At 35.8% G+C, this 16,006-nt stretch overlaps 1 protein-coding gene across 3 annotated transcripts in view; it reads left to right on the forward strand.

Annotated features, from left to right (window-relative positions):
- LOC150103488 (ras-related protein Rab-22A-like) overlaps positions 1 to 16,006 on the forward strand; it is an 87,754-nt gene that overhangs the window by 43,930 nt on the left and 27,818 nt on the right. For all 3 annotated transcript variants that reach the window (XM_090397748.1, XM_090397747.1, XM_090397749.1), the window contains one exon: positions 3,983 to 4,054. In XM_090397748.1, the coding sequence (XP_090253874.1) occupies positions 3,983 to 4,054 (72 nt within the window). The remainder of the gene's footprint in view (positions 1 to 3,982; positions 4,055 to 16,006) is intronic.

Genomic DNA, 16,006 nt, shown 5'->3' on the forward strand with positions numbered 1-16,006 from the left:
CCTATTTGTCGTAAAGTAAAGATCTGATCCTGACAGCCTCTATTTGGCCTGAATCCAGCTTGTTCTTCACCAAGCTTTTCTTCCACAATACTTCTCAACCGTTTCTCAAGTATGCTTGCATAGATCTTGCCAGGAACACTCAGTAGGGAAATACCTGTGTAATTCTCACATTCAGTTTTATTTCCCTTTTTATATATGGGTACTATGAGAGCTCTACTCCAATCATCGGGAATTCGTCCCTCTGTCCAGGCTTTCTGAACTATGCAGTGCAGCCACTGTAAGACTCTTATACCACCATGCTTCAGCATTTCTGGTCGAATATCATCTATTCCTGCTGCCTTTCCACATTTCAAGCCTTTAATGGCTTTTTCTACTTCAAGTATGGATATATATTCCTGACTGCATGCCTGGTCAGTGTTTTTTTACCACTGTGCTTTCATCACTGCTTGTTTCATTTAGCAGTTTTTCAAAGTAATTACTCCATACTTCCATGATATCTTTTTCTCCCATTTTCATATCACCTTTATCATTTCTAACTCCTTTTACAGCACTCTTTCCTCCATTCCTAAGCTTCTTCAACAACCTCCAGAATATTTTGCCACCTTCTTGATATTTATTTTCTATATTCTTGCCAAAGTCCTCCCATGACTTTTGTTTAGCTAGTTTTGCACTGTGTTTAGCATTCTTGGATTTGTCTTTGTATTCTCTAAGAGCACAAGCTGACTTATTTTCAGGAATTTTTGATATGCTTTCTTCTTTTCCTTCACTGCCTCTTTAACTTCCTGTGTCCACCATGGAGTTCTAATTTTTCTATCCTTGCAGACAACTTTACCACATGCCTCTCTAGCTGAATCAATTAGGGCTTTCTTCAAGGCTTGCCACAAAATCTCCAAGGTTTGATTCATGTTCTCAAACTCTTTCATTTTTTCTTCAATAATCTTTGTGTATTTTAGTCTACAGTTCACATCTGAGAGCTGCTCAACTTTTATTCGCTTTAAAACTTTCTTACATGTTATTCTTTTCAATATGAAATTCAATTTTATCCTGCTCAAGACTAAATAGTGATCGCTTCCAATTTCAAATCCTCTGTACACTCTGGTGTCCTGCACCAGGGAGAAAACATCACTATCAACAATAATATAGTCAATGAGACTATTCTTTTTCCTTGCCTCTTTTCTCCATGTGAATTTGTGCACATTTTTATGTTGGACATGGTGTTAGTAATAACCAGTCCATGTCCTGAGCAGAAATCCAACAGGTATTTGCCATTATTATTAGCTTTGCTCTTTTCTCCAAATTTTCCCAAAACATTTTTGTATGTTTGACAATCACTTCCTACTCTGCTATTTAGATCCCCAACAAGGACCAACTTTTTCTTTTTCATTGTGTCAGTAGCTTTCTCTAGACCCTCAATCTGCGAAGTTAGCCTAGTGGCTATGCGCAAACCATATGCTTGGGGAAGGAGTGTCCTAGGTTCGATTCCCGTCGATGACGCGAAGAGCTTAAGAATCTTCCTCAGCCATAGCCAAGTTAGCCGATCTTGGGCATGGACAGCAGGGTTTTTTTCCACCAGTTTATCTCGGGTTTTTCATCCCGCAAGCAGGCAAACCGGTCCAGCAAAAACACACGGATTACAGTCAGGAATACTGATCCAGCCAGAGGTCTGATTCGTCAGCTATGCTGGTTCTGCAGCCCGGATAAAATTTGGGGAGACTGAGATGGTACCATACCTCCCCGTAAAAGGGGACTCACGGCCATGTATCATCATACGATTATTATTATTATCTAGAGCCTCAAAAAATTCCTCCACTTCTACCTTAGTAGAGCCTTCTGTGGGATCAATTGTCCAGTTCCCCATTCTCATATTTGCCCACATCACTCTACTTGAGACTGCCTGCCATTCAAGAAGATTAGCCTCGTATTAAATTTGAATACTATGGCTACTCCTTCTTTTCCTTGATTGTCATTGCCCGAATATAACATTTTGTATTTATTGCTCAGAAAGATCTCGCCTGTTTTTGTCTTTTTTGTTTCAGTCACCCCTATTATGTCGATCTGGTAATTATCTAATTCCTCAGCTAGCTCCATTTCTTTGCCATTCAGGCTTCTTACGTTGATAGTACCGATCTTTAACTCTGGTGATGTTGAGTTAGGGTTTGTTTTCAGATTTGTTCCAGTAGCTGACTTTTTGCTGTTCACCCTGGTTCCCTGGCGAAAACAACAGGGGCCTTGTTTGACTAGGCGATGGTACAACATGAAATTTTGTCATGTTGTACCATCATTTTGTATATTGGTTTAAGCCAATAGGAATACAGTTTGGTCGGCTAAATCCAAAATTGCCAGCCCATCCTCGTTCGTTCAGTATGCAGGTAGATACCCAACAGGGTGCACCACGAGAAGGTGAGGATTGGACATTAGGTCAGAAGCCCTGGTCAGTTCTCTGCATTTCTTTAAAGGCTATGTGGTGGTCTCCTGTCAGTTATACAGCTTTGACCTTTAAGCAACCCAGAAGAAGATGTAATGTACATATTTTTAAGATGTCCACTCCTGTTGTCACATCATCCTTTGAAGATGAGCCTAGACTTTCAACAATTTATGCATCTCATGAACTATCCTCAGAATACTTTATTGCAGCTCCTAAATGTTAAGAATTTGGCGTTGATGACCTGGCTTTTCATTCCTATTGAATGGCGCAGTTAATAAATTGGCAGCTTTGAAGAATTACTCTTCCTCATGTGTTTCCAGCCAACTGTAAGTGAACAGAAGCATTGTACACATTCATATATTCATTATTTATTACAATATATAGTTTTGTATATAATATATAGGTCCGCGCGGTTAGCCTAGTGGCTATGCGCGTCACAACCATATGCCTGGGGAAGGAGTGTCCTAGGTTCGATTCCCGTCGGTGACGTGAGGAGCTGAAGGATCTTCCTCAGCCATAACCAAGTTAGCCAGTCTTGGGCGTGGACAGCAGGGTTTTTTCCCCAGTTTATTCTGGGGTTTTTCAACCCGCAAAGCAGGCAAACTGGCCTTGAGAACTCAACACTACGGGCCATAGGATACACCGGGGCATAAGGCTGACCACCTTATCCTGTAAACGGAGTGAGGTCCGATGATCAGTGGACCCTCGACACCGCAAGGTAAAAGAGGGTATAAGGAAGATGAGATGAGATATAGTTTTGTATTCAGTAATTTTATGTTCTAATTTGTACATTGTATTATTTCACTATAAACAAAGATTAAAATTAGTTAAAATATAACAAATATAAACACTAAGGCATGTTAATTATCAACATATTCTTATGGCTCATATAGTGATTTCTCATTTAGCCTTCTCGGCTTATGACAGGATCATCTGAATGGAACCCCATCATAAGTTCAGGGACTTGCTGTATTTGAGTTGACCATTCTGCTCTGAAATTATCTGAACTCTGATTCTTTTTAAAGCTTTCTTCCACACACTTTTCTTTTTAGTATAATATTCAGTGTTATCTTGCTTAAACCTGAATGGCGATTACCTCCTTCTTCAGATTCCCTGCATGTTCGGTATGTTCTTGTGTCTTGAGTCATGAACATAACACCATCAACAGTATTTCAATAATATAATCAATAAGACTTATTTCTTTGTCTTCTCTCTATGTAAATTGATGCCCATCTTTATTGTCAGAACACGGTGTTAGTAATGACTAGTCCATTTCCTGAATATAATTCCAGCAGGTACTTACCATTTTTAGTAGCTTTTCTCTTTTTCCCATATTGGTAGTTAATAGTGAAAAAAAAAGTTAAGAACTTTTAAAAAAAAATTCTGCATAAAAAAATAATCTCTTCCCATGTTATAATTTGTGAAATTATAACATTTGTAATATTTTATTGAGGGACTGACTGTGTTTGAAAGTTTATTTGATATGTAATATTTTGTATTTATTGAGAGCATGTTATCTTTATTTAATATATGTATATATATATTTGTCTTCATTAGTATCGTTCATTAGCTCCGATGTATTATCGTGGAGCAGGAGCAGCTATCATTGTTTATGATATTACTTCTCATGTAAGTAAGTTGTGTGCTTTTACTGTTTCATCATATTATGTTTAATTACTTTTTTTATAAGCTTTCTGCTACATTGATTACATTAGCAGCTGTATTCATTTGCAGAGCTTACACATTCTTTAGAAATGCTACTTTATTGAAAAGTTTGCATTCATGTGTAAAATCATACAAAAAAAGTTTTACAATAGCAGGTTCAGTTGTTTTATAGTAAGTCATTCATATTATACTAGAAATGAGCTTTGTTAAGGATAATTATATTTAGAATTCTGTAGTTACTTTATATTTATACCTCATCGTCATCAAATTCCTGCCATGTACCCTCAAGGGGGTGTACAGGATATGATAGTACTACATGAAAAAAATTACATCATTATTAATTTCCTATCTATAATTTTCCTCCAAATCAGTCTGTTACTTGTCAAGACTCCAACATTATCAGATCTTATATTTCTATCGTCTAAAGCACTTTGTACCGTATCAATCCACCTATATCTTGGTCTTCCTCTGGGTCGTTTTGTGGCCAACCTGGCAGAAAACACTTGTTTTGCTAATCTTTCCTCGCCCATTCTGTTTAAGTGACCATACCACCTGAGATTAGCTCTGCTAACACATTCCTGGATGCTGACAATGTCAAGTTCTTTCCTAATATCCTCGTTTTTAATATGATATTGCCATTGAGGCCATCTGTTCACGCATATAATCTTTCTCAGGACTCTCATATCTGTGGTCTCTAGTCTTTGGTCAAGTGTTTTACTTCTGACCCAGCTCTCAGATCCATAAGTTAAAACTGGTTCGAACACTGTCCTGTATACAGCTAATTTAGTGTTCCGACTAATTTCTCTCTTATTCCATATGAATTTATTCAATTGACTTCCAATCATGTCTATTTCTATATTTAATTTACCATCTTCAGTAAAAATCGTGCCTAAATAGCTGAAATGCTTTACTTGTTCCACAGGTTCTCCATTCACAACACAGTTGACATTTTCAGTGATTCTGCCTATTTTCATTGTCTTTGTCTTTTTATTGCTGACCTTCATACCATATCTATTACAACAGCTATTCAATTTAGTCAGAGAATCTTGCAGACTTGTAGCAGATTTATTTAGAAATATAACATCATCCGCATAAAGCAAAGAGCTGACATTAACATCTCCAATTTTGATATCATGTTTAATACCACTTTCCTTCATAATGTGATCCATATAGATAATGAATAACAGAGGGGATAATGTACATCCTTGTCTCACACCAGATTTAACATTAAACCATCTTCCTGTACTTCCTTCAATTCTAACTGCTGACTTACAACTCAAATAAAGACTAAGTATTGTTTGATATAATGCACCATTGACACCATATAACTGCAGCGTATTGAATAGCTTCTCTCTTGGCACCTTGTCATATGCCTTTTCCAAATCGACAAAACTTAAATACAGATCTTTGTTATATTCCCATGCTTTCTCGACTATTTGTCGTAAAGAGGATCTGATCCTGACAGCCTCTATTTGGCCTGAATCCAGCTTGTTCTTCACCAAGCTTTTCTTCCACAATTCTTCTCAACCGTTTCTCAAGTATACTTGCATAGATCTTGCCGGGAACACTCAGTAGGGAAATACCTCTGTAATTCTCACATGCAGTTTTATTTTCCTTTTTATATATGGGTACTACGAGAGCTGTACTCCAATCATCGGGAATTCGTCCCTCTGTCCAGGTTTTCTGAACTATGCAGTGCAGCCACTGTGAGACTCTTATACCGCCATACTTCAGCATTTCTGGTCGAATATCATCTACTCCTGCTGCCTTTCCACATTTCAAGCCTTTGATGGCTTTTTCTACTTCAAGTATGGATATGTATTCCTGACTGCATGCCTGGTCAGTGTTTTTTACCACTGTGCTGTCATCACTGCTTGTTTCATTTAGCAGTTTTTCAAAGTAATTACTCCATACTTCAAGGATATCTTTTTCTCCCATTTTCATGTCACCTTTATCATCTCTAATTCCTTCTACAGCACTCTTTCCTCCATTCTTAAGCTTCTTCAACAACCTCCAGAATATTTTGCCACCTTCTTGATATTTATTTTCTATATTCTTGCCAAAGTTCTCCCATGACTTTTGTTTAGCTAGTTTTACACAGTGTTTAGCATTCTTGCATTTGTCTCTATATTCTCTAAGAGCACAAGCTGACTTATTTGACAGGAACTTTTGATATGCTTTCTTCTTTTCCTTCACTGCCTCTTTAACTTCCTGTGTCCACCAGGGAGTTCTGATTTTTTTATCCTTACAGACAACCTCACCACATGCCTCTCTGGCAGAATCAGTCAATGTTTTCTTCAGAGTTTGCCACTGAATCTCCAAGGTTTGATTCCTGTTCTCAAACTCTTTCATTTTTTCTTCAATAATCTTTGTGTATTTTAGTCTACAGTTCACATCTGAGAGATGCTCAACTTTTATTCTCTTTAAAACTTTCTTACATGTTATTCTTTTGAATATTAAATTCAATTTTATCCTGCTCAAGACTAACTAGGGATCACTTCCAATTTCAAATCCTCTGTACACTCTGGTGTCCTGCACTAGGGAGAAAACATCACTATCAACAATAACATAGTCAATGTGACTTTTCTTATTCCTAGCCTCTTCTCTCCATGTGAATTGGTGCACATTTTTATGTTGGAACATGGTGTTAGTAATAACCAGTCCGTGTCCTGAGCAGAAATCCAACAGATATATGCCATTATTATTAGCTTTGCTGTTTTCTCCAAATTTTCCCAAAATGTTTTTGTATGTCTCACAATCATTTCCTACTCTGCTATTTAGATACCCAACAAGGACCAACTTTTCGTTTTTCATTGTGTCTGTTGCTTTTTCTAAAGCCTCAAAAAACTCCTAAACTTCTACCTTAGTAGAACCTTCTGTGGGACCATAGGCACAAATAAGTCTCATTGTTCAGTTTCCCATTCTGATATTTGCCCACATCACATTTTTAGACTGCCTGCCATTCAAGAAGATTAGCCTCGTATTTTGTGTTGAATACTATGGCTACTCCTTCTTTTCCTTGATTGTCATTGCCTGAATATAACATTTTGTATTTATTGCTCAGAAAGATCTCACCAGTTTTGGTCTTTTTTGTTTCAGTCACCCCTATTATGTCGATCTGGTACTTATCTAATTCCTCAGCTAGCTCCATTTCTTTGCCATTCAGGCTTCTTACGTTGATAGTATCGATCTTTAACTCTGGTGATGTTGAGTTGGGGTTTGTTTTCAGATTTGTTCCAGTAGCTGACTTTTCGCTGTTCGCCCTGGTTCCCTGGCGAAAACAACGGGGGCTTTGTTTAACCAGGCGACGCCCCAGCTGGCATGAAATTCTGTCATGTTGTACCATTATTTTTTATTTTGGTTTAACCAATAAGAATACAATTTGGTCGGCTAAATCCCAAATTGCCAGCCCATCCTCGTTCGTTCAGTATTTAAGTAGATACCCAACAGGGTGCACCACGAGAAGGTGAGGATTGGACATTAGGTCAGAAGCCCTGGTCGGTTCTCTGCATTCCATTAAAGGCTATGTGGTGGTCTCCTCTCAGTTATACAGCTTTGACCCTTAAGCACCCCCTAGATTCATACCTTGACAGCATTTATATCATATCTCACACACTATATATCAGGGGTGTTCAACCCGTTGATCGCAGAGAAGATTTTTGGTCGATCTCTTGTGTATTCCTCCTTACTTATAAATTTGATTAAAACTGAAAACATAATATTTTATTTATCATTATTTTGTATTATTTTTAAATCGCTTTAAGTGTATTGCTATTGTTTATTTATTTTTCATTAAAATTGGTAATTCAGTAATTTTCTTATAAGTTCGAGTAAATGAATTAATTTGGATCACTTGAAGTCAAACAGCGAGCCGAGTGAATATGATTATAAGCAAAGTGTAGAAACTCGATTGTAGCTTAAATATTAAATATTCCAAAGCACATTACATCGATTTTTTACTTAGGTTAAGTCCCATGTGAATATTGTAAAAAAATAAATGTTGTTTGTCTCGGTATAATTTGTATTAGATGTTTTTGTAAATAACTCTTTTGAAGCTAACTGTATATACTGCTTTAATAAGAATATGTTAGTGTTAAAAGCAAAGGCAATGTTTTTTGTCGCTGAAGCTGTACGTGGCAGCATTAGAAAGACTGTTATTGAAACTTGTATGTATGAGAAAGGCTTGCAGTCTCTAAGTGTAAGCATCTCTTAAGTCAGTCAGAAAGAGTTCAAACAACTTTCTGATGGCGGGCAACTTACAATCAAAAGAAAGCAGAGGAGAACAAAAGGCGTGCCGAACTTTAAACTTAAGATGAAAGACTCATACCAATTCTTTGGGGTTACCAAACTTCATGCGAGGTCTCAGAGGTGGCCTAATAAAAAGTGACTGAAGCAAGCAGAAGGGGGTCCCCATTCTAGAATTGCTGTCAGAGAGGAGGCCACCAGGTCCAGAGTCACAGTCAGAGAGACTGCCTGGATCCATGTTACTTGAGAGAGGAGTTTCTCGCTTCCAGAAAGGAGCTTCTTGGTTCGAGACGTCACTAGAGAGAGACTATTTCTAGGCCACAGACAAGGTTTCAAATTGCCGAAAGGAAGAGTTCCAATTGCCAGAGAAAAGTTTCCAGGCCAGGTTAATGTCAGACATTCACCAGTGTGTTGCATTTTCATTACAATTTGATGAATCAAACAACTTCACTGATATTGCTCAGTTAATGGTATTTCAAGATTATTCAAGTAAAGAAGAACTTTTGAAAATTATACCATTATTGGGAAGGACTAGAGGAGAAGACATTTTTTCAGCATTTGATGAATTTGTGAAACAACACAAACTTCTGCTTTTTTAAACTTGTGTCTATTACTACTGATGGTGCTCCTACAATGATAGGTAATAAATCAGGCTTCATTTCATTATGTAAAAACGATGACAAATTCAGATTTTTTAACATATCACTGTATTATTCACCAACAACTACTTGTGTAGTAAAAGATTAAACACGAAAGATGTTTTGGATGTTACATTTAAAATTGTAAAATTCTGTTCGAGGAAAAGCCCTGCAATGGCAGTTATTTAAATTACAGGCAGATGATGATAGGAAACTTCTGTTGTACTATAATGTTCGCTGGCTTAACAGAAGTCAATTTTTAGAAAGATTTCTTGTATTAATTAACAATATAAAAATTTTTCTTTATGAAAAAGGAGATATTTATCTACAATTGAGTGATAAAAGATGGTTGTTACTTTATCATTTTTACTAGATTTCTGTACGAAATTAAGCAATTTAAATTTAGAGTTACAAGGTAGAGATAGAAATTTAATTGACATGTTAAGATCAATAAAAACTTTCCAACAATACTTACTTTTATTAAAGAAAAATATAAATGACCGTGAATTTAGACATCTCCCATATTTATTTGTTTAAACTTTTTTGAACAAAATCAAGAAATGCTTCACTATGATTTAAAAGAATTTATTCTTGAAATAGAATTAGTTGAGGAAGAAATAAATTCAAGATTTAAAGATTTTAATAAAACTGAAATGATTGTATCTTTTATCAATAATCCATTTCAAGAAAACTTGAACATCACAGAAATTTCAAATAAAATTAGTGGGCTGTTTGATATAAACCAAGCTGAAGTAGAACTTGAGATAATAAACATTCAGAATAGTTTGCATTTAAAATCATGAACAGTGAAGTCATTTGGAAGTATGCACATGAAAAATTCCCAATATTAAACTGATATTGCGCAAAAAATTCTGTCGTGTTTCAGATCGATATACTTGTCAGAATCCGCTTTTTAAAATATGACCGTCATAAAAAAGCAGTTAAGAAACCAAATTGCAAATGATCATTTGGATGATTGTCTGCGATTGGGCACTTCTTCATATCAACTTGACTATGAAAATATTGCGAGGTCCAAACAATGCCAAATTTCACATTAACTTTTTTTTTTAATTAACCAACATTTCCTGTCACTTGTGAGTTTGTAATCAATCTGTTGTTTTTTCAAACTTTGGTTTTCCAAAATAGAGAAATAAATATTTTATTCCAATATATATATATATATTTTTTTTTTTGTTGTATTAAAACAATTAAAAGTGATAAATAAATTTTTAAATACACAAATATAAAGTTTTTAGTTGTTTATTTGTGTGTAATCAGATATCAGGTTGGGGAAACATGATCTATATAAGAGAATAGATCGCCGAATAACTTTTTATGGAAAAGTAGCTCACATAGTAAAAAAGGTTGAACGCCACTGCTATATATGGTGTAACTTATATAGCATTGGTGTAACTAATGTAACTTCATAAATCCTTTTTGAAGTGCTAATATTAAAAATTTATTCTTCAAGAATAATATATAAATTTAATCATTGACAGTTATTTACAATAATTATTTCATAATCATCTCTTGCTTGTTATGGTAATTAATTATCATAATCAGCAAGAGATGACTAATGTTGTTGTTATTATTATTATACAGGCACCTCCATAGAGTCCGAAGACTCATCGCAGGAGACCCAATACCTCTCCTTAAACCCATTAACAGATAAGGCACTCACAACTGACTCTGGCAATCGATTCCACTCATTCACAGCTCTCCGAGCAAAAAATCTAGTCCTCACACCTCTGCTAACCACACCTTTATTCAACTTCCAGGGAAGACCCCGTGTTGTCACTTGCCTCTGAATCCTCTCCACTGCTTCCTCATCCCAAATAAACCCAGGGAACCAGACTATGAGCACAGTAATCCAGATGTGGGTGTATTATCATGGCCTTATAAAGAGGAATGACAACTTCCTTGTCTCTACTTGTTAACACGTTCGCTGCCACGCTCCTCGGGCATAGTTTGTTCCTGCACGCCAAGTGCTTTCGCGTCTTCAAGGTCACTACGAGTAATTTCGTAGCTGACTTATCAGGCAGAATTTTGTTTCATACGCCAACTACGAGTAATCTTGTATCACCCCCCCCCCACCACCCATATATTACATGCGTTGATGAATGTGTTTATTGAGTCTAGTCTCTAAAAACCTTCAGTTTCGCCATGATCAGTAAAAGAAAACTTACTGATAAAGAATTAGAAGTTTACATTAATATGAGCAATAATGAATTTAATGAATTCATCATCGCAAATGGAAGGATAAGAGGGAAGTTCTTTCCATTTCCAATATGCACAAATTTTAAATGTTTGAAGCAAAAAATCGGAATGGTAAAATTCAATTAAAACCAAATATCGTTAGGGACTATAATTTGGGTATGTCAGGCATCGATCTTTCTGATCAAATGTTTTCTTACTATTCCCCCTTAAGAAAGACAATTAGATGGCCAAAGAAATTGGCAATACGCATTCTTGATATATACATTCAAAATGTGCATAAATTTTATAATATAATTACTGGAAATGCAATGACCTGCATTAAAATTTAGAGATCAATTTATCTCAGTTTTTGTTGGAATGGATAAGCTTACAGCATTGCAGATTATCAGCAGGATTCGGAATCTTCATTATTTGGAAATTTTACCAACTACAGAAAAAAATATTCGCTGACAAAGCCGTGCCGAGCATGTACACGAAACAGACAACGATGTGAAACACGTTATTATTATCCTGTTTGCCAGGAAAAACCACCATAGTGCATGGAAAATTGTTTTAAAGTGTATCATTTGTAATTTGAATAAATTGATTTTTATTTTATTGATTTCATTTTATTATTTTTATTGATTTTAATCAGTTTTACATTGATTTACAAATTACGTGTTATACTACGGATTAGCTTGCGCTTTGCATAGGAGGTTGGTAATCGACATACTAGTATATTCATAGTTGGCTTCTGAGGCACATACATAATATACTATATTCTAGTTGAAATTATTTCCCTTCTATCAAGCCCCCAGACATGCTCTCCGCTTTATTCAGAATCCAAGGGTTCAAATTAAGGTAATTATACTAAGGGTTAACTCATGTTTGGCATAGGAGGTCGGTAAATCGACATACGAGTATACTTGTAGTTGGCTTGTGAAGCTCATATACGAACTACGAGTATACTTGTAGTTGGCAGCGAATGTGTTAATGTGGCCTGTGGAATGTTCTTCAATAGCCAGGTAATCTTATGGGCTACCTTAGCAACCTTAGCAATATGTCCTCTGAAATTTAACTCTCTCTCTCTACCACCACCACCACCCCCTAAATCTCTAGCTTCATCTATTTCCTGGAGCACAGTGCCATCAATGTGATGCATGGCTTGTAATCTATTTATCCCAAAATGCATAACTTTACATTTCTCAACATTAAACTGACACCAATTAACTTTTGCCCATGCTAACAGCCTATTTAAACCCATGCTCTCAACATTGCTTTGATTAACTATTACTGTACTAATTTTGCATCATCAGCAAACAACTGAATATTTCCTTTCAAGTTATTTCCTATATCATTTATGTACAAATTAAACAGCAATGGTTCCACGGCTGAACCTTGCAGCACACCTGTTTTTGCCCTCAATACGGTGTTATCAATACGCAGAGCAATTTAGACATTATATACCAAGTTTAAGTAATTAGTGAAGAATGATTCTTCACCACATAAACCAGACTGTTGCTGCAGTCTCTAGTTTTTAAAGCGATTCTATGGTAATTTCCTGATATATCCTTCTTATAACTGTTGTTCTCAAATGCTTCTTCTACTCTATTCACATTTGTATGTGTGACTACAATAAATTCCTGGAATTTATTCTGTTAACTACCACTTTTGTTAAAAGAATATTCCTTAAATTTGATTTGCAAGGACTCCTTGTTGGATTTTATGTTGTCCTGGATAGTCTCGTTGGATTTTTAATCAAAATAAATATAAAAATGGAGAAAAACTCCATTAATATATTTATTTATTTACATTTCACTACCTCCGGGTAGTGAAATTAGCTATTGATAACCTTCTCCATAGTTTATTATTGAGGTGAAGGCAATGGAATGATAGTTTCATGGTTGACTTCTATTTTAGGGATAGATTGGATGTAGGCTCACTTCCATGATATTGGTAGATACCAATATATATATATTTACAGCTTATGCAGATATGGAATGATATTAATTCTGGAGTGCAAACTTTAAGCTCATTTTGGAATGAATACCAAATTAACCAGGAGTTTTATAGATATCATCTGCATAAGCTGTCAACATTCATTCAGAGGAAATATGAGTGAGTTATTCTTGATATAGTTGGAGATGATTTCTTGGCCAGCTGTACACTGATACCAGGAGGTCACCATTATTTTCAGAAGTTATGATACCATTTCGATGAGAAGGGGGGATTCTGGAAGGACAGAAATTGCAAACAGTAGCTTTGGCAAGGACCAGAAGTCTTGCATGCTGTTTGAGAAAGTGAAAATTTCCTGTATTTCACTCTTTCCAAGTCTGATATGAATCGATGTTTGTTTTTAACAGCTGCTGCTGCTGCCGCTGGAGGCAGTTTTGGCTGAATGCAGAACGGATGATTTTAACTTTAGACACTTGATATATGCTGAATTTTTGTTTTGGACTAATGTGGAATACTTGTTGGAGAACTGAAGAGTGTTCATGGGTTTTGAATAGAGTGGCAGATGAAGGCCATTATTCCAGCAAGGATTATATCATCTGTTGATTTGGAGCAGGGGTTTGGATTCAAGAGAATGGAAATAGAAGTCACATGGGGGTAATCTAATTTGGTGCAATTATAGTGGCAAAGGACACATGACTGAGAATATCTGAGCGAGCACTTTCTATAGAAAAGCAAATGTTGAGTCACCAACATACTGATAAAATCTACAGAAACAAATTTCAGCACTGTTTTTCGCTTAATGTTGTCTGTAAATTTTTATCATCATCACCATCAAATTCCTGCCATGTACCCTCAAGAGGTGTACATGATATGATAGTACTACATGAAAAATTTACATCACTACTAACTTCCTATCTACAATTTTCCTCCAATCAATCTGTTACCTGTCAAGACTCCAACATATCAAATCCTATATTTCTATTTTCTAAGGCACCTTTAACCATATGAATCCACCTAATATCTTGGTCTTCCTGTGGATCTTTCTCCTACCAACTTGGCAGAGAACAGTTGTTTTGCTAATCTTTCCTCTCCCATTCTGTTAAGTGACTATACCACCTGAGATTAACTCTGCTAACACATTCCTGGATGATGACAATGTCAAGTTCCTTCCTAATATATCCTCGTTTTTAATATGATATTGATGCCATCTGTTCATGTCCTGAATCTTTCTCAGGACTCTCATATCTGTGGTCTCTAATCATGACCAAGCTCTCAAATCCATAAGTTAAAATTGTTTTGAACACTATCTTGTATACAGTTAATTTAGTCTTTTGACTAATTTCTCTCTTATTCCATATAAATTTATTCAATTGACTTTCTACCATACTAGCTTTGTCAATTCTGTTGTTTATTTCCATATTTAATTTACCGTCTTCACTAAAAATCGTGCCTAAGTAGATGAAATGTTTTACTTGCTCTGTAGGTTCTCCATTCATCATGCAATTGATATTTTCAATGCTTCTGCCTCTCTTTGTCTTGTTATTTCTGACCTTCATAACATATCAATTGTTATTCATTTAGTCAGGGAACCTTGCAGACTTATAGCAGATTTATTTAGAAGGTTAACATCGTCCGCATAAAGCAAAGAGCTGACATTAACATCTTCAATTTTGATATCAGGTTTAATACCACTTTCCTTCCTAATGTGATCCATATAGATAATGAATAACAGAGGGGATAATGTACATCCTTGTCTCACACCAGATTTAATATTAAACCATCTTCCTGTACTTCCTTCAATTCTAACTGCTGACTTACAACTTAAATAAAGACTAAGTATTGCTTGATATAATGCCCCATTGACACCATATAATTGTAGCATTTTGAATAGCATCTCTTGGCACCTTGTCATATGCCTTTTCTAGATTGACAAAATTTAAATACAGATCTTTGATTTCCAGTGATTTCTCAACTATTTGTCGTAAAGTGAAGATCTGATCCTGACAGCTTCTATTTGGTTTGAATCCAGCTTGTCCTTCACCAAGCTTTTCTTCAACAATCCTTCTTGACCATTTCTCAAGTATACTTGTGTAAATCTTACCAGGAACACTCAATAGAGAAATACCTCTGTAATTCTCACATTCAGTTTTATTTTCCTTTTTATAATTTGAATTCGTCCCTCTGTCCAGGCCTTCTGAATTATGCGGTGCAGCCACTCTAAGAATTTTATACCTCCATCATTGAGCATTTCTGGTCGAATGTCATCTACTCCTGATGCCTTTCCACATTTCAGGCCTTTGATGGCTTTTTCTACTTCAAATATGGATATGTATTCCTGACTGTTGCCTGTTGAGTGTTTTTTTAACACTCTGCTATCACTGCTTGTTTCGTTTAGCAATTTTTCGAATAATTACTTCATACTTCAAGGATATCTTTTTCTCGAGTTTTCATGTCACCTTTATCATCTTTAATTCCTTTCACAGCAGTCTTTCCTCCATTTCTGAGCTTCTTCATCAACCTCCAGAATATCTTGCCACCTTCTTGATATTTATTTTCTATGTTCTTACCAAAGTCTTCTCATGACTTTTGTTTAGCTAGTTTTACACAGTGTAACTTTCTTACATTTGTCTCTGTATTCTCTAAGAGCACAATCTGACTTAATTGCTAGGAACTTTTGATATGCTTTCTTTGATTGCTCTACTCCAATTGCTCTTTTCCTTCACTATCTCTTTAACTTCCTGTGTCCACCATGGAGTTCTGATTTTTCTATCCTTGCAGACAACCTCACCACATGCCTCTGGCTGAACCAATCAGTAATTTCTTAACGGTTACCACTGAATCTCCAAGGTTTAGTTCCTGTTCTCAGACTCCTTCATTTTTT

The sequence above is a fragment of the Typopeltis vanoorti genome, chromosome 9, assembly GCF_054136105.1.
Source record: "Typopeltis vanoorti isolate ZY-2024b chromosome 9, IOZ_Tvanoo_1.0, whole genome shotgun sequence".
Classification (NCBI taxonomy): Eukaryota; Metazoa; Arthropoda; class Arachnida; order Uropygi; family Thelyphonidae; genus Typopeltis; species Typopeltis vanoorti.